This window comes from Abrus precatorius, unplaced genomic scaffold (assembly GCF_003935025.1).
Source record: "Abrus precatorius isolate BTA unplaced genomic scaffold, Abrus_2018 Scaffold7, whole genome shotgun sequence".
Classification (NCBI taxonomy): domain Eukaryota; kingdom Viridiplantae; phylum Streptophyta; class Magnoliopsida; order Fabales; family Fabaceae; genus Abrus; species Abrus precatorius.
In genome coordinates, this window is record NW_020874417.1 from 31,982,836 (window position 1) to 32,001,922 (window position 19,087).

The 19,087-nt window shown below is 30.5% G+C and overlaps 1 protein-coding gene across 1 annotated transcript; it reads left to right on the forward strand.

Annotated features, from left to right (window-relative positions):
* The first annotated feature begins 4,202 nt into the window (after positions 1–4,202).
* On the forward strand, positions 4,203–14,198 carry LOC113871797 (receptor-like protein EIX2). Its single transcript, XM_027508901.1, has 3 exons — positions 4,203–4,368; positions 4,489–6,859; positions 11,579–14,198. The coding sequence occupies exons 1-3, from the start codon at positions 4,212–4,214 to the stop codon at positions 14,196–14,198; spliced, it is 5,148 nt and encodes a 1,715-aa protein (XP_027364702.1). The 5' UTR covers positions 4,203–4,211.
* The last annotated feature ends 4,889 nt before the right edge of the window (positions 14,199–19,087 follow it).

Here is a 19,087-nt window from a genome sequence, read left to right on the forward strand (position 1 = left end):
TCCATAATGTCTGCATTTAATGGATGACTTATATAAATATTTACTTATAAATGATGGTAGCGCCTTACCATCATAACCCATCTTCTTGAATGATCATGGATACTCCTACCTCAAATATTAGATTTGTTATGCTTTGCTTATTGTGTAAAATGATGTTCAACTCCATTATGTGCACTTTGAAGGTTCATTGCAACGAGAAGGACATGAATGTGCTCTTACACTTCAAACAAGGAGTCATAGTTCCTTCAGGCTTGCTATCCTCATGGAACATTGAACTAGTTTTCTGTCTTTGGAAAGGAGTTAAATGCAATAATATCACAGGTTTTACAGAACTCAATCTCCCTTGTCATATGAACCACCCCACAGTTTCTCTTTCTATTGGAGAGATATTCGACAATAAATCACACTCTGCCTCACAGTGAATTCAAGTTATCTTTGTTGGAACTTGAATTTTTAAGTTACTTGAATTTGAGCAACAATAACTTCAATACTATACAATATAATTCAATTGGTAGCCAGAAATGTATGACTTATAAATAGGTACACCTCCCCATCACTGTGGAAACTCCTCCAACCTCCATTATCTTGATTTATCATATAACCAAGATATTTTAATTGATAATCTTAATTGGATTTTCCGTCTTTCTTCATTGCAATATCTTAATCTTTGTGGTGTTCATTCTCCCAAGGAAATTGATTGGCTTCAGTCAGTGACCATGCTCCCTTCACTTCAAGAGTTACACTTGGAGGGTTGTCAACTTGAAAACCTCTATCCATCTCTTGAGTATGCTAATTTTACTTCACTTGAAGTTTTAGATCTTGCTGACAATCTTTTTATATCAGAGTTGCCTAGTTGGTTATTCAACCTTAGTTGTGACATCTCACATATGGACCTTAGCCTGAATCATATACATGTCCAACTGTCTAAAACATTGCCAAATCTTGAAAACCTTAAATCCTTGGTTGTCTCACAATAATCTTATTGGACCCATTCCCGATTGGTTAGGTCACATTAAACAACTACAAGCACTTCATTTTTCTTTTAATTCTTTTTCTGGTCCTATTCCCACTAGTTTGGGAAATTTATCATCCTTGACTGGATTGGATTTACAATCAAATTGGTTGAATGGAAGTCTTCCAGAAAGCTTTGGGAAACTCTACAACTTAGAGTACATGGAAGAAAGTTTTAATTTCTTTTCAGGAATTGTGTCTGAAAGAAATTTACTATGTATATGCATTGAGTTTATTTCACATACTGCAAAATACCTTGCTTCTTTACTTGTTCTGTCTTCTTAAGTTTATTTTTGCTATGTATATGCATTTGTATTAGAAACACAAACTTTAACAGCGTAATGAAAATTGTTTTAAACATATAGTGTGCCAATAAAATCTTAAAAATAGTGACTCTGAAAGCACTTTTAAAAGCCACATGCAATCCATTCAATAAGTCAAACCGTATGATATAGTCTGAACTGCATGACATTGTGTTTTTATTAGTACCAAATAAGTAAACAACTGGTTTAGATGTAGATCTCACATCTCAGCTTTCAGGGTCTAGTGTTTTAAACCAGAATCTGAGACACAGTAGACAGTAATTAAGAGTGTAATCCTTTCTAGATTGTGCAACTTATACAACTTGCATTTCTTTTTGTACTGTAAAATATGAATATTTTTCTTCAGCATTTTAATTCAAAACCTAAGAAAATACTGCATTAATCTAGTACAACTCCAATCTCTGAACCCTTGGGAAAGCACAACATGCCAATCTCTGGCTTTATGTCACAAATAATAGCATATGCTGGATGAGTAACATCATGGCAGTCCTTAATGAGGGCTGAATCACTTTGTGAAGAACCGCTAAATTTTCTAATGAAAGCTTTATATAAATGACAACTAAATCAATAATGCTACAGAAGAAACTTCAAAGACTATTGTCTGCAATGGATCCAATAAACCTTTTGTATTTGCATTTGCAACATTCTGAAATATTATACGCCATAAAGAATAAAATATGCATCTTGTATTACCTCTGTTCTTAAATATAAAGTTCTTTTGGGAAATTTGTTGTAGTTTATTTATTTATAACCTGTAAATTATTTATTGGATCAATTGAGTTTTATTATAAAAATATCCTCACTGAAGAAAAAATAATTAATTAAACAAAAAGATCATAAAGCAGTAGATTTTAATAATTTTTAAAGTAATTTTGAAAAAATTATATAACTTATGATAAATTTAATATCATTAATAAAATTAACTATATTCATTATTTTATATTAATTAATTGAAATATTTTTATATTTAACATAAATATAATCGAAGCTTAAGTTTATTTTTTATTAATTATATTGGAGAAATTTCAGTTTTATTCCCTGGTCCAGTCCAGTAACAGCCACATGGGCTGCTACTTAGGCCTAATAATTCTAAATTTTTTCATAGGCAACTATTCAAAAGCACAGTAGGAAAACGATTGCTTCAGCAAGCTGAGTCAATTATTGTAGGCCATCATGGTAGCTCAATTATTCATGGACACAAGAACGTAAACATTTTTTTTATTTAGAAAAATGCTCATATGATTTTAAACTATTATTAATAGTAAGATTTCATTAAAAATTATTTATTATATATTTATGGTTTTAATATAATAAATATATCTATTTTTAAATATTTAAATTCAATTTTAAAATTTAAGCTAACATAAATTTTTATTTAATAACCATATTTATAATATGTAAATAATAAAAATTTAAATATAATACTTTTATTAAACTTTAAAAATTTAATACTTTAATATAATTTTTCAACATGTGATAACTTTAAAAAGAAACAATTTAATAATACCACCATCAACAAGTTGTGGAAATAAGAGCCCTCCACACAAAATTTGAACTAGACCTTGACTTACACAATTCTGAAACTTATTCTCGTTAACTTGGAAAGGCAGTTCTATAATTCAATTAAAGTTTAAGTGAATATAACCCATACCCAAAATTCTTTTTTGTTCAGTAATTATATTCGTTTATTTGTAAACATTAGTTTTTAATAATTAAAATTTAAAAAATAATGATGATGCAGAGGTAATGTAATATTAATAAGTGATGTCTATTATTCACCTCATAACTTAATATAAAAGAGTTGATGATAAGTCTCGGATAATACTTTGTAGAGAAAAAAAAAACATATTTAAGTTATTTTATTGTTTTTAATAAAAATTTATTACATATAAATTATTTTTTGTTATATATTTTTAAATACAGTTTTTTTGGTAAAGTCGTTAAAAAAATTTAATAATAAAGGAATGAATCAGCAATGCTTTGGAATTTGAAAATAAATTAAAAAATTTCCACTAGGCCTTCTGGATCTTGCGGTGCGCTTTCCTTTGCTCGAGTATTCAACGTTTCCATCCACACTTGAATCAAAATCTTTCAAAAAGTAAGCACACGGAAACTAGATGGCCCATTGTTTGCATTCATCAATGACCTCTGCAACTTGTTGCAAAAAACACCAATGCAACTGCATCCCTACTTTGGGTCCCAAATGCTGCATAATAGAAAACTTGTGGAAGAGATAATAATCAAGAAAATCAATGATACATTTGTTGAATAAAAACATGCTCCTAATCTACATACCAACTACCAAGTGCAGTCACTACATCCTATAAAATATATCAATGTTCAATTAATACAATGGAAAGGATCATCAACATCTATAGCACAGAACTCAGTTCCTCCATCCCTTTGATATTCATAAATCAATTATAATTTTTATTAAAAATTGTAATATTTAATATTATTAATTTATTAAATTTTTTAATAATTTATATCTTTTTATAAAAAATTATTACACATAAGTACTTTTGAACATAAATTAAAAAAATAATTTTTCATAAATTACTGTCATATGTACTTGTGCAATTATCCCAGTCAGTCAGTGAAATTAAGTAGCATCTACCCCGTTTTCATTTTTTTTTTAAATATAAATAAATTAAGTTTTTTTTTTCTAAAGAAAACTTATTTTAAGAGTTTTTTTTTTCCATATATGGAAATTGGAATGCGACAGTGGCATTTGCCCTTATCCTCCTCGAAGACCATTGGAATTGGAATTGGAATTTTCGTGATGTTTCCATTTATGGAAGGCTTACTCCAACCATATAAATATTTGTGGAGGATGCAAATGCCTTCCATAGTAATAACCCATCTTCTTCTGAGATCATGGATACTTTTCCTTCCAATGTTAAATTCGTTTTGCTTTGCTTACTATGTTGTATATGCATGTTCAACTTTGTTACGTGCAGTTTGAAAGTTCAGTGCAATGAGAAGGACATGAACACACTCCTACACTTCAAACAAGGAGTCGTTGATCCTTCCGGTTTGCTATCTTCATGGTTTCCAAAACTAGATTGTTGTGAGTGGAAAGGAGTCAAGTGTGACAACATCACAGGCAGAGTCACAGACCTCAATCTCCCTTGTCCTACTAATCACCCTACAGTTGTTGTTTATGGAGAGATTGATGACAAATCACACTGCTTAACAGGTGAACTCAGCTTGTCTTTGTTGGAACTTGAATTTTTGAGCTACTTGAATTTGAGTAACAATGACTTCAAGACTATCCAATATAATTCAAAGGGTAGCAAGAAATGTGATGATTTGTCAAGAGGTACATCTTCCCATATCTGTGGAAACTCCACCAACCTTCATTATCTTGACTTTTCATATAATTATGATATTCGTGTTGATAATCTCCATTGGTTTTCCCATCTTTCCTCATTGCAATATCTTAACCTTAATGGTGTTTATCTTCACAAGGAAATTGATTGGCTTCAATCAGTGACCATGCTCCCTTCACTTCAAAAGTTACACTTGGAGAATTGTCAACTTGGAAACCTCTATCCATCTCTTCAGTATGCTAATTTTACTTCACTTCAAGTTTTGAATCTTGCTAACAATGATTTTATGTCTAATCAGTTGCCTAGTTGGTTATTCAATCTTAGTAGTGACATTTCTTATATTGACCTTAGCCAAAATCAGATACATAGCCAATTACCCAAAACATTGCCAAATTTTAGAAGCATTAAAGTCTTGATTTTGTCTGAAAATTATCTCAAAGGTCCCATTCCAGATTGGGTAGGACAACTTGAACAACTACTGGTACTTGATCTTTCTGTAAATTTTTTTTCTGGTCCAATCCCATCAAATTTGGGAAATATATCATCCTTGCTTGCATTGATTCTTAATTCAAATGAATTGAATGGAAATATTCCAGAAAGCCTAGGGCAACTCTCCAACTTGGAGCAAATTGAAGTCAATCATAATTCCTTGACAGGGATTGTGTCTGAAAGAAATTTTGTCTCTCTTTCAAATTTAAAGTTCCTTTACATAGGTTCACCTGCCTTGATCTTTGATTTTGATCCTGAATGGGTTCCTCCTTTTCAACTTCAACGGATTGAATTGTACTATGTGAGTGGAAAACTTCCTTCATGGCTATTTACACAGAGCTCTCTCACATTTCTGACTATTAAACACTCAAGTGCTTCATTTGAACCTCTTGACAAGTTTTGGAACTTTTCTACTCAACTTGAATATTTGTTTTTGGAAAACAATACTATCAATGGGGACATGTCAAACGTGTTTCTAAACTCAACAACTGTCTGGCTAGTTTCCAATAATTTGAGTGGTGGCTTGCCTCAAATATCACCAAATGTGGTCATTTTGTGTTTATATAACCATTCTTTGTCTGGACCTATCTCTCCTCTCCTGTGCAACAACATGACAGAAAAAAATAACTTAATGTACTTGGACTTGGGTTATAATCATTTATCAGGAGAACTCACAGATTGTTGGAATGCTTGGAATTTGTTGGTTCATATTGATGTGAGTTACAACAACCTGACAGGCAAGATTCCTCGCTCAATGGGATCCTTGTCTGACCTTTTTGCATTGTATCTAGAAAGCAATAAGTTATTTGGAGAGGTGCCTTTGGCACTGAAAGGTTGCCAAAAACTTTCAATCCTTGATGTGGGTCACAACAATCTTTCTGGAGCTATACCAAGCTGGATGGGTCAGAGTATGAAAGGTCTTAAACTGAGATCCAATCAATTCAGTGGCAATATTCCCACGCAGTTATGTCAACTTCATTCTCTAATGGTAATGGATTTTGCAAGTAACAATTTATCAGGACCAATACCCAATTGCTTGCATAACTTCACAGCCATGTTTTCTGATGAGGCTTCAAGTAAGTTTGGCATTATCATTTATATAGCAGGTGCACCACGTTTCTTCTTTTTTAGTATTACGATGCTTATAAAAGGCAATGAATTAGAGTATTTTAATTTGATGAATCTCATTGATCTTTCAAGCAACAATTTGTCTGGTAGTGTGCCTATGGAGATGTATATGCTCACTGGATTGCAATCATTGAATTTATCCCATAATCAATTGGTGGGATCAATACCAGAACAGATTGGAAACTTGAAACAGTTGGAATCCATTGATCTCTCAAACAATCATTTCTCAGGAGAAATTCCTCGGTCCATGTCTAATTTGCATTTTGTTGGTGTCTTGAACCTCTCATTCAACAATTTCATTGGCGAAATTCCATTAGGGACCCAACTTGGTTCTACAAATCTTAGCTATATAGGCAATCTGGGCCTCTGTGGACCTCCGCTTTCCAAGATTTGCCCACAAGATAAAAAATCTCATGATACAAAATCCATTGCAGAAGATGATGATCAATCTCATGTGTATTCATACTTCTATATGGGTATGGGAATTGGATATGCTTTTGGATTTTTGGGTGTTTTGGGTGCCATTTTCTTTAACAAGACATGTAGGCATGCTTATTTCAGATTTCTTCACCGATTGTATGTCATGGTCATCCGAAAGCAGAACTCCTATTGAAATCTAAGAAATTGCTACTATGGTAAGTAAAACAAATCACTCTTTCTTTTCCTTTATTGAGCTTCAAATTGAGTTTGATTTTTCTATATATATATATTTTGTTTAAATAAAATATACTGTCTATTGCATAGAAAGAAAGTGTTTTTAACTCTGTTTAGATCAAATAATCTGTCTTTTACCTAATTACACATATACACTTCTATTTGTGAAAGCTGTTGCAATGATTTTTTGCGATGGACAGATGAAATTTTTTTGTATAAGTATTTAATATCACACTAAAAATTCAAATGTCTGTGCTTCCTGATCATATACATAAATCAGGTCATAGTTTACAATTAATGACTTGAATGGTCATAATTGAAGATAATTTTATTCTGTCAAAATTGGTAATTTTTTACAAAAAATAAAAGAAACAGATTAAGAATGCGTTGCAATAGGACACAATACATATATATTTTTCTGGAAGGCTAGATGATTAACATGTATATATTTTTGTAATGTGACCTGTTTTCCTGGTCATTAAATGGGTTTGGATGGCTAGATGATTAGCATGTATATATTTTTGTAGCCTCACCATAACAACCTTTAACCTATTTTATTGAGTAAATTATTTTATTCACTTGAATCACATAAATTTATCATTTTGGAGTATTGATCCTTATCAAAGCTTTTAAGCAAAGAAAACAGTTATTTGGCAATAGTATTTTGGACTTCATATAGAAACCAGTTGGAAGAAAAGAAACATAAGCACCAATGACACTTCTTTTGTCAAACACTAAGTCCTCAAATTGAAGTCTTCCTTGTGCTTTAATTAGATGGTAATTGTTGAATACACTCAAACTTGAAAACTAGTAACTCGTTATTTACCCTTGCAAACTTTTGTGTACATATAATTGGCAGGTCCTTGATTTGCTTCGCTAACTTCACACACGGGTTTCCACAAGTGGCCCAAGGTTGCATGTGTTAAGATTCATAGGTTAAAAACATGACTTTTTTGGTATTCAGGATTTTAATAAGTTACTTAACCCATTCCAAATGTATCTATTTTCTGCATAGGTTGCAATGTTTCTTTATATAGATTACGATGGAGGTATTTGAAGATGCTTCTATATCGGATCTTATTTCAGAATATTACAAAAAAAATAAAAGTTGGAATATTCATTCTTTGTAACTTTTGCTTTCTGTTTTTTTTCACTTCACCGCATAATATGACAATAGATTCAACTTAATTACTATTTCTGTTCTTATTATTCTATTTAAGAGAAGATGAAATTTGTTCTGATAATATTATTATTTTTTTACCTAAAACCTTTTTGTTCATATAAAAATTTAAGTATCATAAATAATGTTTACAGCAATTTAGTAATCAATGTTGGATAGTAAAAAGTTCCATGGTAGGTTAGTAAGAAATTAAAAAGTTTATAAATAAGATAACATAAAATGGTTGCTAGAGGTCCAAGCTTGAAGAAATTAAGATTTGTCCAATAAAAATAAAATTAAATATATGATAAAAAAGTAAAATGTATTTGTTTATAAATAATCATAACACATGCTTAAATAAACAAAAATTCAAACAATTCATGGCTTTGTGAAATTTTACATTCAAATAGTGAATTAAACTCGGAAAATATGAAATTACAAATTGAAAAATATAGGCACCTCTTACATTCGAAAATATAAGCTGATTTAATATTTCTCCTACATCCTAGGCTCTGTTTGGTAACTAGCTAAATGCTCTTATGAGCTTGTAGTTGTGAAAGCAACCCAAAGCTTGTGTGTCGCTAACTTGTTGAATTAGAAATATTTAATAAAACTTGTTGTATAGTTAACTAAAATATGTTAAATAACTTTAAAAAAATGTTGACTATGTGAATATAAATTGTTTAAAAATTAAGAATAAAAATAAGAAGTAAATTATCAAAACTAACTTTTAGAAGATATAAAAAGTTATTTTAAGTAGCTTTAAAAATCATAAGTTCAATTTATTTTGCATTCACCAAATAATAACTTTGATTTGATAAACAAATTTCTAAATATGCTACAAACTTGTGTTACGAAATACACTCTTAATGAACCTACAAAATCTAATGTCCATTCAAAGTGTGTGATACGATCAAAATGTTACCTGCTGTTACATACAACAGTGTTCCAAATTTGTGCTGGAATATATGGTGTGAAAATCTGAGGGTTGATTCATTAGTTTCCAACATGTTCACGCAATCGTCATATATTGATGATGTGGGTATTACGTGAATATTAGTAGAATGACGAAATGGTTTTGATTTTATGTATGTCCAAAATCAAAGGTTTCTCTGATTTCCTCTTTCCACCCTTGTAATCAATTAGCTCTGCATGCATATAAATGAGTTTGAAATTAATTAAAAGATACACACAAAAATTTCCTCATTCAATGAACTAAGAATTATAAGAGAATTCTGATGAAATATCCACCTTGTTTTTCTTTTGTCATATACTTGAAGCATAGAACCATTTTGTCAACATAAACTCTGGTGGGTGATTCTTTCACATCAAATCTTAAGACCCTTCTTTTTTGTGGTGAGATTATGGTTTTCTTCCCCTCATATATCTTTTACTTATTTTGATGTTGTTACTCTTCGCCGTAACATTGGACCTTTGCAAATGTGTTTTCAAGGTCTATCTCAACACGCTAATAATCGAAGGTTTCAATATGCACAGGGCTCTCTTTGACTGACTGAGCGTAGCAAATAGCTTGATAAAGTAAATACTCCCTTTCACCCTTCAATATTATTAAATATTCATCTTAAACTAATAACATTCAGATTTTCTAAAACTATGAAGCTTAGTATTTAAGTCGTATGCAAAAGTATTACACAAATATAAATGATGTTATGAAAATTCTATTTATATATTTCTTGAGTTTTAATATTTTTAGGTCCATTAATTTGGTTGGTAGAATGAAAGAGAGAATATAATCAATTATTTTATCCTATTCTAATTTATAGTTTGGTTGTCATTAGATATGATAGAGTTCGTCTTAAATAATTTTATACACCTATTGTATTTAATTATCTTATCCTTATCGAATGTTAGAAAATTATAAAGCATAAATGTTGAGTGCTAGAGAATTGATTAGATAATTTTATTCAATGCCTATACATAAGTTTGAAGTTCTTACTCTTGACATTCGCATTTTTCTCCATCTACTTTCCCTTTCATACGTCACATGATTTTTCTTATGTCAAGTATATCATTTTTATTTTTCTTTCCAAATGTCTTAGCTCAAATTTGATCAATCTCAAACTATACGATTTTCATCATGATAAAATTCAACAGATTTAAATTTTAATACACAATCTTAAAATACTAGTTGTTTTACATAATTTATTTATATGACTTATTCTTTTATTTTAGAAGTTTTATTTTTAAAATATAGTTTTATATAATAAAATAAAATCTTGATGGTAACTCAATTAATTAGAAAAACTTGCCTCATCATGACAGAGTTAATTATGATGGCCAGACATGATAACTTAATATTCATCGAAAGTAAACTTTATTTTGTTATTATTTAACGTTCTACCTTGAATGATCCATTTGACATTAAGTCTGAAACTTACAGCCGCACAAATAATAACTTAATTAGAACTTTACTAAGTACATTAGACAAAAATTCTGAAATACTGAAACTTGTTGCCGTTGAATTGGTGGAAAGACAATTATTCTCGTCTGTCTTTTTCATAAAATCTTTTTAAAGACTTTTGAGAGTGTTTAATATATTTTTATTAAGAAAATTTTATATTTTTACCTTTTTATATTTATTCATCGTAAATATTAAATATTTCTCTCATTGAAAATAGAAAAATGTAATAAATATCTTATTTTTCTTTAAAAATAATCAATTTTAAGTATTTAAAATTAACCCTAAAAATTAAAATTATCAAAATCGATGATATATTTGTCACAAACATAGAGTGCAATTACTGCATCCTATAAAGGTATCAATGTGCAATTAATACAATAGAAAAGATCTTAAAGATCATTAACATAGGACTCAATCCTCCTCGCCCTTCTTTGGTTTTCATGAAATACTGTAACATATTGTCGTGCATCCAACCTTGCCTAACCTTGTTCACATCCTTCAAACCTTCTTCTACATTAATAGAACCCAATCAATCAGTATAATTAAATAGCATATCCCCACTTTGAATAACATTTTTAAAATGAGTCGTGTCTGAAAAATTAAAACAAACTTATTTTAAATTTGATTTTAAGTATATATTAATCTTAGGTCTTAATTAACCTACTAAAATTAAAAAATAAACACATTCTATTTTGCTCACTTTAAAACAAACTTATTTTGAGAATTTCAATTTACGGGAAAATTAATGAAGTGAGAACGGATGGCGTTGGAATGTAAAAGTGATGTAAGATTTCGAATCCCACTTAACGTGCCTTCATAGTCTGCTCGAAGACCATTGGAATTGGAATTGGAATTGGAATTTTCAGATGTTCACATTTATGGAAGACTTACCCCAACCTTATAAATAAATATTTGTAGAGGATGTCAATGCCTTCCATAGTAATTATAATAACCCATCCTCTAGTGAGATCATGGAAATTTCTTCTCGCTCCAATATTAAATTCATTTTGCTTTGCTTGGTATTATGTACTATCTGCATGTTCAACTTTGTTACGTGCAGTGTGAAGGTTCAGTGCTATGAGAAGGACATGAACACACTTTTACACTTCAAACAAGGAGTGATAGATCCTTCAGGCATGCTCTCATCATGGGTCACTGATGAAGATTGTTGTGAGTGGAAAGGAATCAAGTGTAACAATAACACAGGAAGAGTTATGGAACTCAATCTCCCTTGTCATACAACTCACTCTACAGTTGTTCCTTTTGGAGAGATGGACGACAAATCACACTGCCTTACAGGTGAATTCAGCATGTCTTTGTTGGAGCTTGAATTTTTGACCTTCTTGAATTTAAGCAACAATGACTTCAAGACTATCCAATATAATTCAAAGGGTAGCCTGAAATGTGCTGACTTCTCAAGAGGTACATCTTCCCATAAGTGTGGAAACTCCACCAGCCTTCATTATCTTGATTTGTCACTTAATTATGGTCTGCTTGTTGATAATCTCCATTGGATTTCTCCTCTTTCCTCATTGCAATATCTTAACCTTGGTGGGGTTTATCTTCGCAAGGAAATTGATTGGCTTCAATCAGTGACCATGCTCCCTTCACTTTCAGAATTACACTTGAAGGGTTGTCAACTTGAAAACATCTATCCTTCTCTTCAGTATGCTAATTTTACTTCACTTCAAGTTTTGAATCTTGCTAACAATGATTTTATGTCTAATCAGTTGCCTAGTTGGTTATTCAATCTTAGTAGTGACATTTCTCATATTGACCTTAGCCAAAATGATATACATAGCCAGCTACCTAAAACATTGCCAAATCTTAGAAGCATGAAATCCTTGATTTTGTCTGAAAATTATCTCAAAGGTCCCATTCCAGATTGGGTAGGACAACTTGAACAACTACAGGAACTTGATCTTACTAAAAATTATTTCTCTGGTCTAATCCCCTCAAGTTTGGGAAATCTATCATCCCTGATTGCATTGAGACTCAGTAAAAATGACTTAAGTGGAAGTATTCCAGAAAGTCTCTGGAAACTCGTAAACTTGGAGGACCTTCTACTTGCTGATAATTCCTTAACAGGAATTTTGTCTGAAAGAAATTTACTCTCCTTATCACATTTAAAGCATTTTTCTGCGAAATCACCAACCTTGATCTTTGATTTTGATCCTGAATGGGTCCCTCCTTTTCAACTTCAAACTCTTAGCTTGGGATATGTGAGTCAAAAACTTCCTTCGTGGCTGTTTACACAAAGTTCTCTAAAAATTCTATCCATTACAGACTCCAGTGCTTCATTTGAACCTCTTGACAAGTTTTGGAACTTTGCTACTCAACTTGAATATTTCTTTTTGGTAAACAACACAATCAACGGGGAAATGTCAAATGTATTGCTAAACTCGAAATTTGTTTGGTTAGTGACCAATAATCTAAGAGGTGGCATGCCTCAAATATCATCAGAAGTGGTTGTTTTGTGTTTGTATGATAATTCTTTGTCTGGATCCATTTCTCCTCTCTTGTGTGACAACAGGACAGATAAAAGCAATTTGGTGCATTTAGACATGGGTTATAATAATTTATCTGGAAATCTCACAGATTGTTGGAATGGCTGGAAATCATTGGTTCATGTTGATTTGAGTTACAACAACCTAACAGGCAAGATTCCTCCTTCAATGGGTTCCTTGTCTAACCTTCGTTTTTTGTATCTGGAAAGCAATAATTTTCTTGGAGACATACCCTTCTCACTGAAAAACTGCCAGAATCTTTGGATACTTGATCTTGGTCACAATAATCTTTCTGGAGTTATACCAAGCTGGTTGGGACAAAGTGTTAAAGGACTTAAATTGAGATCCAATCAATTCAGTGGCAATATTCCCACACAGCTATGCAACCTTCATTCTTTAATGGTGATGGATTTTTCAAGTAATAGATTAGCAGGACCAATACCCAATTGCTTACATAACATCACAGCCATGCTTTCTGATTATGCTTCAACTCGGGAAGTCGGCTTTACCGTTTACTTACCAAGTTTATCAGTAGCCATTGCCTGTACTATCACAATGCTTATAAAAGGAAATGAGCTAGAATATGTTAATTTAATGAATGTCATAGATCTTTCAAGTAACAATTTATCTGGAAAGGTGCCTTTAGAGTTATATATGCTTATTGGATTACAGTCCTTGAATTTGTCCCATAATCAACTAATGGGAAGGATACCAGAAGAGATTGGCAACTTGAAACCTTTGGAGTCCATTGATCTCTCAAGAAATCATTTCTATGGAGAAATTCCTCAGTCCATGTCTAATTTGCATTTTGTTGGGGTCGTGAACCTCTCATTCAACAATTTTATGGGCAAAATCCCATCAGGGACCCAACTTGGTTCTACAAACCTTAGTTACATAGCCAATCCTGGCCTTTGTGGACCGCCACTAACAAAGATATGCCCACAAGATGAAAAACCCCACAGTACAAAACCCATGGAAGATGATGATGGTGATGACAAATCTCAATTACTTTCATGCTTCTATATGGGCTTGGGAATTGGATTTGCTGTGGGATTTTTGGGAGTTTTGGCAGCCATTTTCTTCAACAGAACATGCAGGCATGCGTATTTTAAATTTCTTCACCGATTGAATGTCATGTTCATCGAAATTGGAGCTCCTTCTATTGAAATTTAAGAAAGTGCAACTGTGGTAAGTTAACAAAGCAAATTTCTTTTTGGCCTCTATTGACTTTAAATTGTGTTTGACTTTTTTAAATTACGTACTTTGTTCAAATAAAATATACTGTCTACAGTATAGAAAGCAAGTTCTTTTACTCTCTTTAGATCGACTAAAGAGATGGAGAGACGATTGATTTTGTAAGTATCTATTATCATACTTGAAACTCAAATATTTGTAGTTCCTGATCATATGTATAAATCAAGTCATAATTTACAGTGTAATGACTTGAATGGTCATAATTGAACAATATTTATTCAGTCACAATTGATAGTTTTCTTTTACAAAAAATAGAAGAAACAGATTTATGCGTTGTAAACTTGTAATAACACACAATAGATATACATGTCAAAACTTGAGACGCGTTTTCCTGATATGGTTTGTGGATAGCTAGATGATTAATATCTATCTATCTTCGTTCACTTGAATGATCACATAAATTTAGCCTTTTGGAGTATTTATCCTTATTCCGCATTGGTATTTTGGATTTCATAGAAAATCCAGATGGAAGAACACATGACAAAAGAAACACTAAGGACATTTCTTTTCTGAAGCATTAATTCTTCAAATTGATGTCTTCCTTGCCCTTTAGATAGTAGTAATTGTTGAATATTCTCAAACCTGAAAACTAGTAACTTTTTATTTACCATTTCAGACTCTGTACATTATTTGTAGGTCCTTAATATGCTTCGCCAAGTTCCCACAGAGTTTTCTACAAGAGGCACAAGGTTGCATGTGTTCTTTAAGATTTCACAAGTTGAATACGTGACTGGTATGTTCAGGATTTTAGTAAGTTACTTAGCCCATTCCAAATGTATCTATTTGCTCTATACTATACAGGGTTTGTGTTTTTGTGGTAATTAAGTCTGCGATGTTTTTTTTATCACGTGGAAGATATTTGAAGATGCTTTTATATAGCAGATCTCATTTCAGAATATTAAAAAAAATAAAACAAAATTTGGAATATTCTCTACGAACTTCCTTTTGCTTTCTGTCTTATCATTTGTACTGAACAATATGAGAATAGATTCAACTTTAACAATAAGTGTAGTTAACCACATGGTTAAAACTACTAATTAACCAATTGCACAGTCATCAAAGCCAAAGAATGGAATCTATTCAATGAGCCAAAGCATCTAGTAAGAACAATGAAAACGACAGCAAAAATGATAATAATAAAAAAAAAATCAGAAATGCTGTAAATTGTAATTGTTAGGGGATATAATAGATTATAATAAAAGAAAGCATGAAATATGCATATGAGCTGCAGCAACTCGATCACGATCAAGGACTAAGTTTGGAGTGTTAATGATCAAAATATTACGTGGTATTACATTAAAATTATGTAATTTACTTATTTTTAATTGTACGAAACTATGCAACAATTTTTTTTTTCTGATCTTCCCTCGAAAAATGGCAATAAAGCCTAATTTAGATAATTTTTTTAAAAAAAATAGATAAAAAAATTATTATAAAAAATAAATAAAATTTCTCTCATAATTTAAAAACAAGTGACGTTTCTAATATTTTAAAAGCTCTTCCATTTAATTTTCCAAAATTTAAAAAGATTAATTATTTTTAACTTATAAAAAATATTTCATTCATTTTTTCTGCTACAATATCTTCTGTAAAAGTTTACCCAAACTACCTCTAACTCGTATACAAGCTCTTCAAAATTTCTACAGCTATGGTGTGAGATACCTACGGCAATATATCCTAATTAATTGCTAACAATATTGCCACTCTGGTGTGGATATTCGTAGAATGATGAATAGACATATATGGTTCTGATTTTCTGTGTCCCCCACACCATCTTGTTAATTCATTCACTGAATAGCTAACTGTTTATTCTCAATATCAATTTGTTACTCTGTCAATTCATAAAAGAACAAATAAATAAATAACTGGTACCAAGAAAAATAAAGCACCAAGGTTCTGTCCAAGCTCCACTTTTACCCTTTATGTTAATTTTCTTATTAATTTGTCACCTACAGGCAGCTTTGAAATTAGCAGATAGACATCGAAATTGCTTTATTTTATGAATTAAGAAATACTAGCATTGTCACTCATGTTATGCATGGAAACTGTTTCAAAAGTTTGGTCATTTTATTTGTATTTTTTCCCCATTTTTTTACAAGTTTTAATATAATTTTCTATTGAATATATGTATGTAAAAATTCAATACAAAGTATTAATTAAAATTTTTTATATACAAAATTATAAATAATGTTAAAATATAAAATAAAATTGAAGAAACAATTTTATTTTTATTTTTATCACCTCTTCTGCAACGAAATTACTTTTGTTGCAATTTTTATCTTTATTCTTTTGTCGCCTTAATCTTATCCTGAAAATTGTAATGAAAAAAACACAGAAAATGATTTCGTTATTTCTTCATATTGTTTATTTTAGTAATTCCAGAGACAAGTAAGAAAAAATCAGATATAAAACTATTTTATGAACATGAACTCGTTATTCCTTAATTCCCTTCCAAGGTTCATCGCAAAAAGGACCGATCACCAATACACACTCGAAATGTATAAACAAGGAATCGTTGATCCATTAAGTGTCCTATCTTCAATTCTTTTTAAAAGGATGTGATAAACTTACTCAAAAGTATTAGACAAATATACGATATTATGAAATTTATCCAAAAAAATATTTAATTTTCAGAAATTAATTATCAATATTATTATTTTTATTTTTTGTATATTTTTTTAAAAAATAACTTACTTTTCACACACTTAAAACTTACATTTTACATTAATTTTATGATATTTTTGTCTTCTCCAACTTTATTTTTGTTCATTAATATCTAACTTTAATATTATAATAATATAATATTACATATTATATTAAATCACTTGACACAAATTAATTAATTACACAATAAATTTAACAAATAATTTTAATTCAATGTGCTATTTATAACTATAAGCTTTTAGTCATAAGTATACATTTTTAGCGCACAACGTTTACCGAATAAAGCCAAAAAATACTTTGTCTTAGATAATTTGACTACAAGTGTTGTATATTTAATAAAACCTTTATTTGATTATATTACTCTCATCAAACGTTAGAAAATTATGAAGCACAGATGTTCAGAGAAACTAGCTACCACCATTTATTTGATTATATTAGAAATGCTTGCTAGGACACATAATGTAGTTCTTAAGACGTAAATAAAATTCCAAAAGAACTATCAATTTCTCCATATATTCGTATAATCTCTCATTAAGTATTTTTGGTGAAGAAGTTATATATCACACTCAATATCCTAATCATATTTAATATATATCACCAAAAAAACTTATATATTCCTAATCTACTCACATTTTTGTCAACAATTCTTGATTTGACGTGAATTAATCGTCGAGAAGCATTCAGCGTTGGTCTTTTCCAATTGACAAATGCTATAACTGCCAGAAAATTGTATTTGTTTAGATTAAAATTGCCACTGAATAAAGTTTAAAATGTCCAATCACGAGTTAACTTATGAATTAGTGGCAACAAAAATTGACAAAAAAGATTGAATTTGTACTCTAAACAATCAAAACCTAACGTACTTCTGAATATGTTATGAATTAGCAGAACAAAAAAAAAAAAACCTTTTTAGTGATCGCTTCAACCCTACTTTTAGTCCTGTTGTATGCTAAAAAGCTTGTGAAAGGGAACACAATATCTATTAATTTTTAGAGTTGACTTAAAGAAATTCAAAATAATTATTTTTCTTAAAAAAAATACGTTTATTGCATTGAAAATAGAAAAATGTAATAATTTTCAGCATTTAAAGTTAATCCTGAGAATTAATATTATCAAAATCGATGATATATTTGTGACAATCATAGCAAGTGCAATAACTGCATCCTATGAAGGTAGCAATGTGAAATTAATATAATAGAAAAAGATCTTAAAGATCAGTAGCATAGGACTCAGTCCTCCTATCCCTCCTTTGGTTTTCATAAATACTTTGATATATTGTTCACATCCTTCAAACCTTCTCCAATCAATCAGTATAATTAAGTAGCACCTGCCCCACTTTGAATCTTAGCTCTTAATTAACCTACTAAATATTATTATTAAAGATAAGCACTCTATTCTATGCTAACTTTAAAACAAACTTATTTTGAGAGTTTTAATATATTAAAGATGAGAGTACGGAGGGCGTTGGAATGTAACAATCACATATGATTTCGAAACCAACTTAACGTGAGTTATCTTATCCTCAAAGACCATTGGAATTGGAATTTTCAAAATGTTCACACTTATGGAAGACTTACAGCATCCTTATAAATATTTGTAGAGGATGTCAATGCCTTCCATGGTAATAACCCATCTTGTGAGATCATGGAAATTTCTTCTCGCTCCAATATTAAATTCATTTTGCTTTGCTTGGTGTTATGTACTATCTGCATCTTCAACTTTGTTACGTGCAGTGTGAAGGTTCAGTGCTATGAGAATGACCCGAACACACTTTTACACTTCAAACAAGGAGTGATAGATCCTTCAGGCTTGCTCTCATCATGGGTCACTGATGAAGATTGTTGTGAGTGGAAAGGAATCAAGTGTAACAAATAAGAAAAAAAGAAGAAGAAGAAGAAAAGACCAAGTAAACAAGAATGAAAAATGAAAAGTTAGGAACAAACTTTTTTTTGACATTTTATTATTGAAAACTATAAAAATACAAAAGAAAATTCTCACATTAGAAATAAAAAAGAATAAAATTTAAATAATTTTATTAATTTAAAAAAAATTAATTAATAATTAAGAGTGTATTAGTCAAATTATGTTACTATCATTTTGTAAAAGATAAAAATATGCTTTGGACGAATACTTGCGATGCAGTG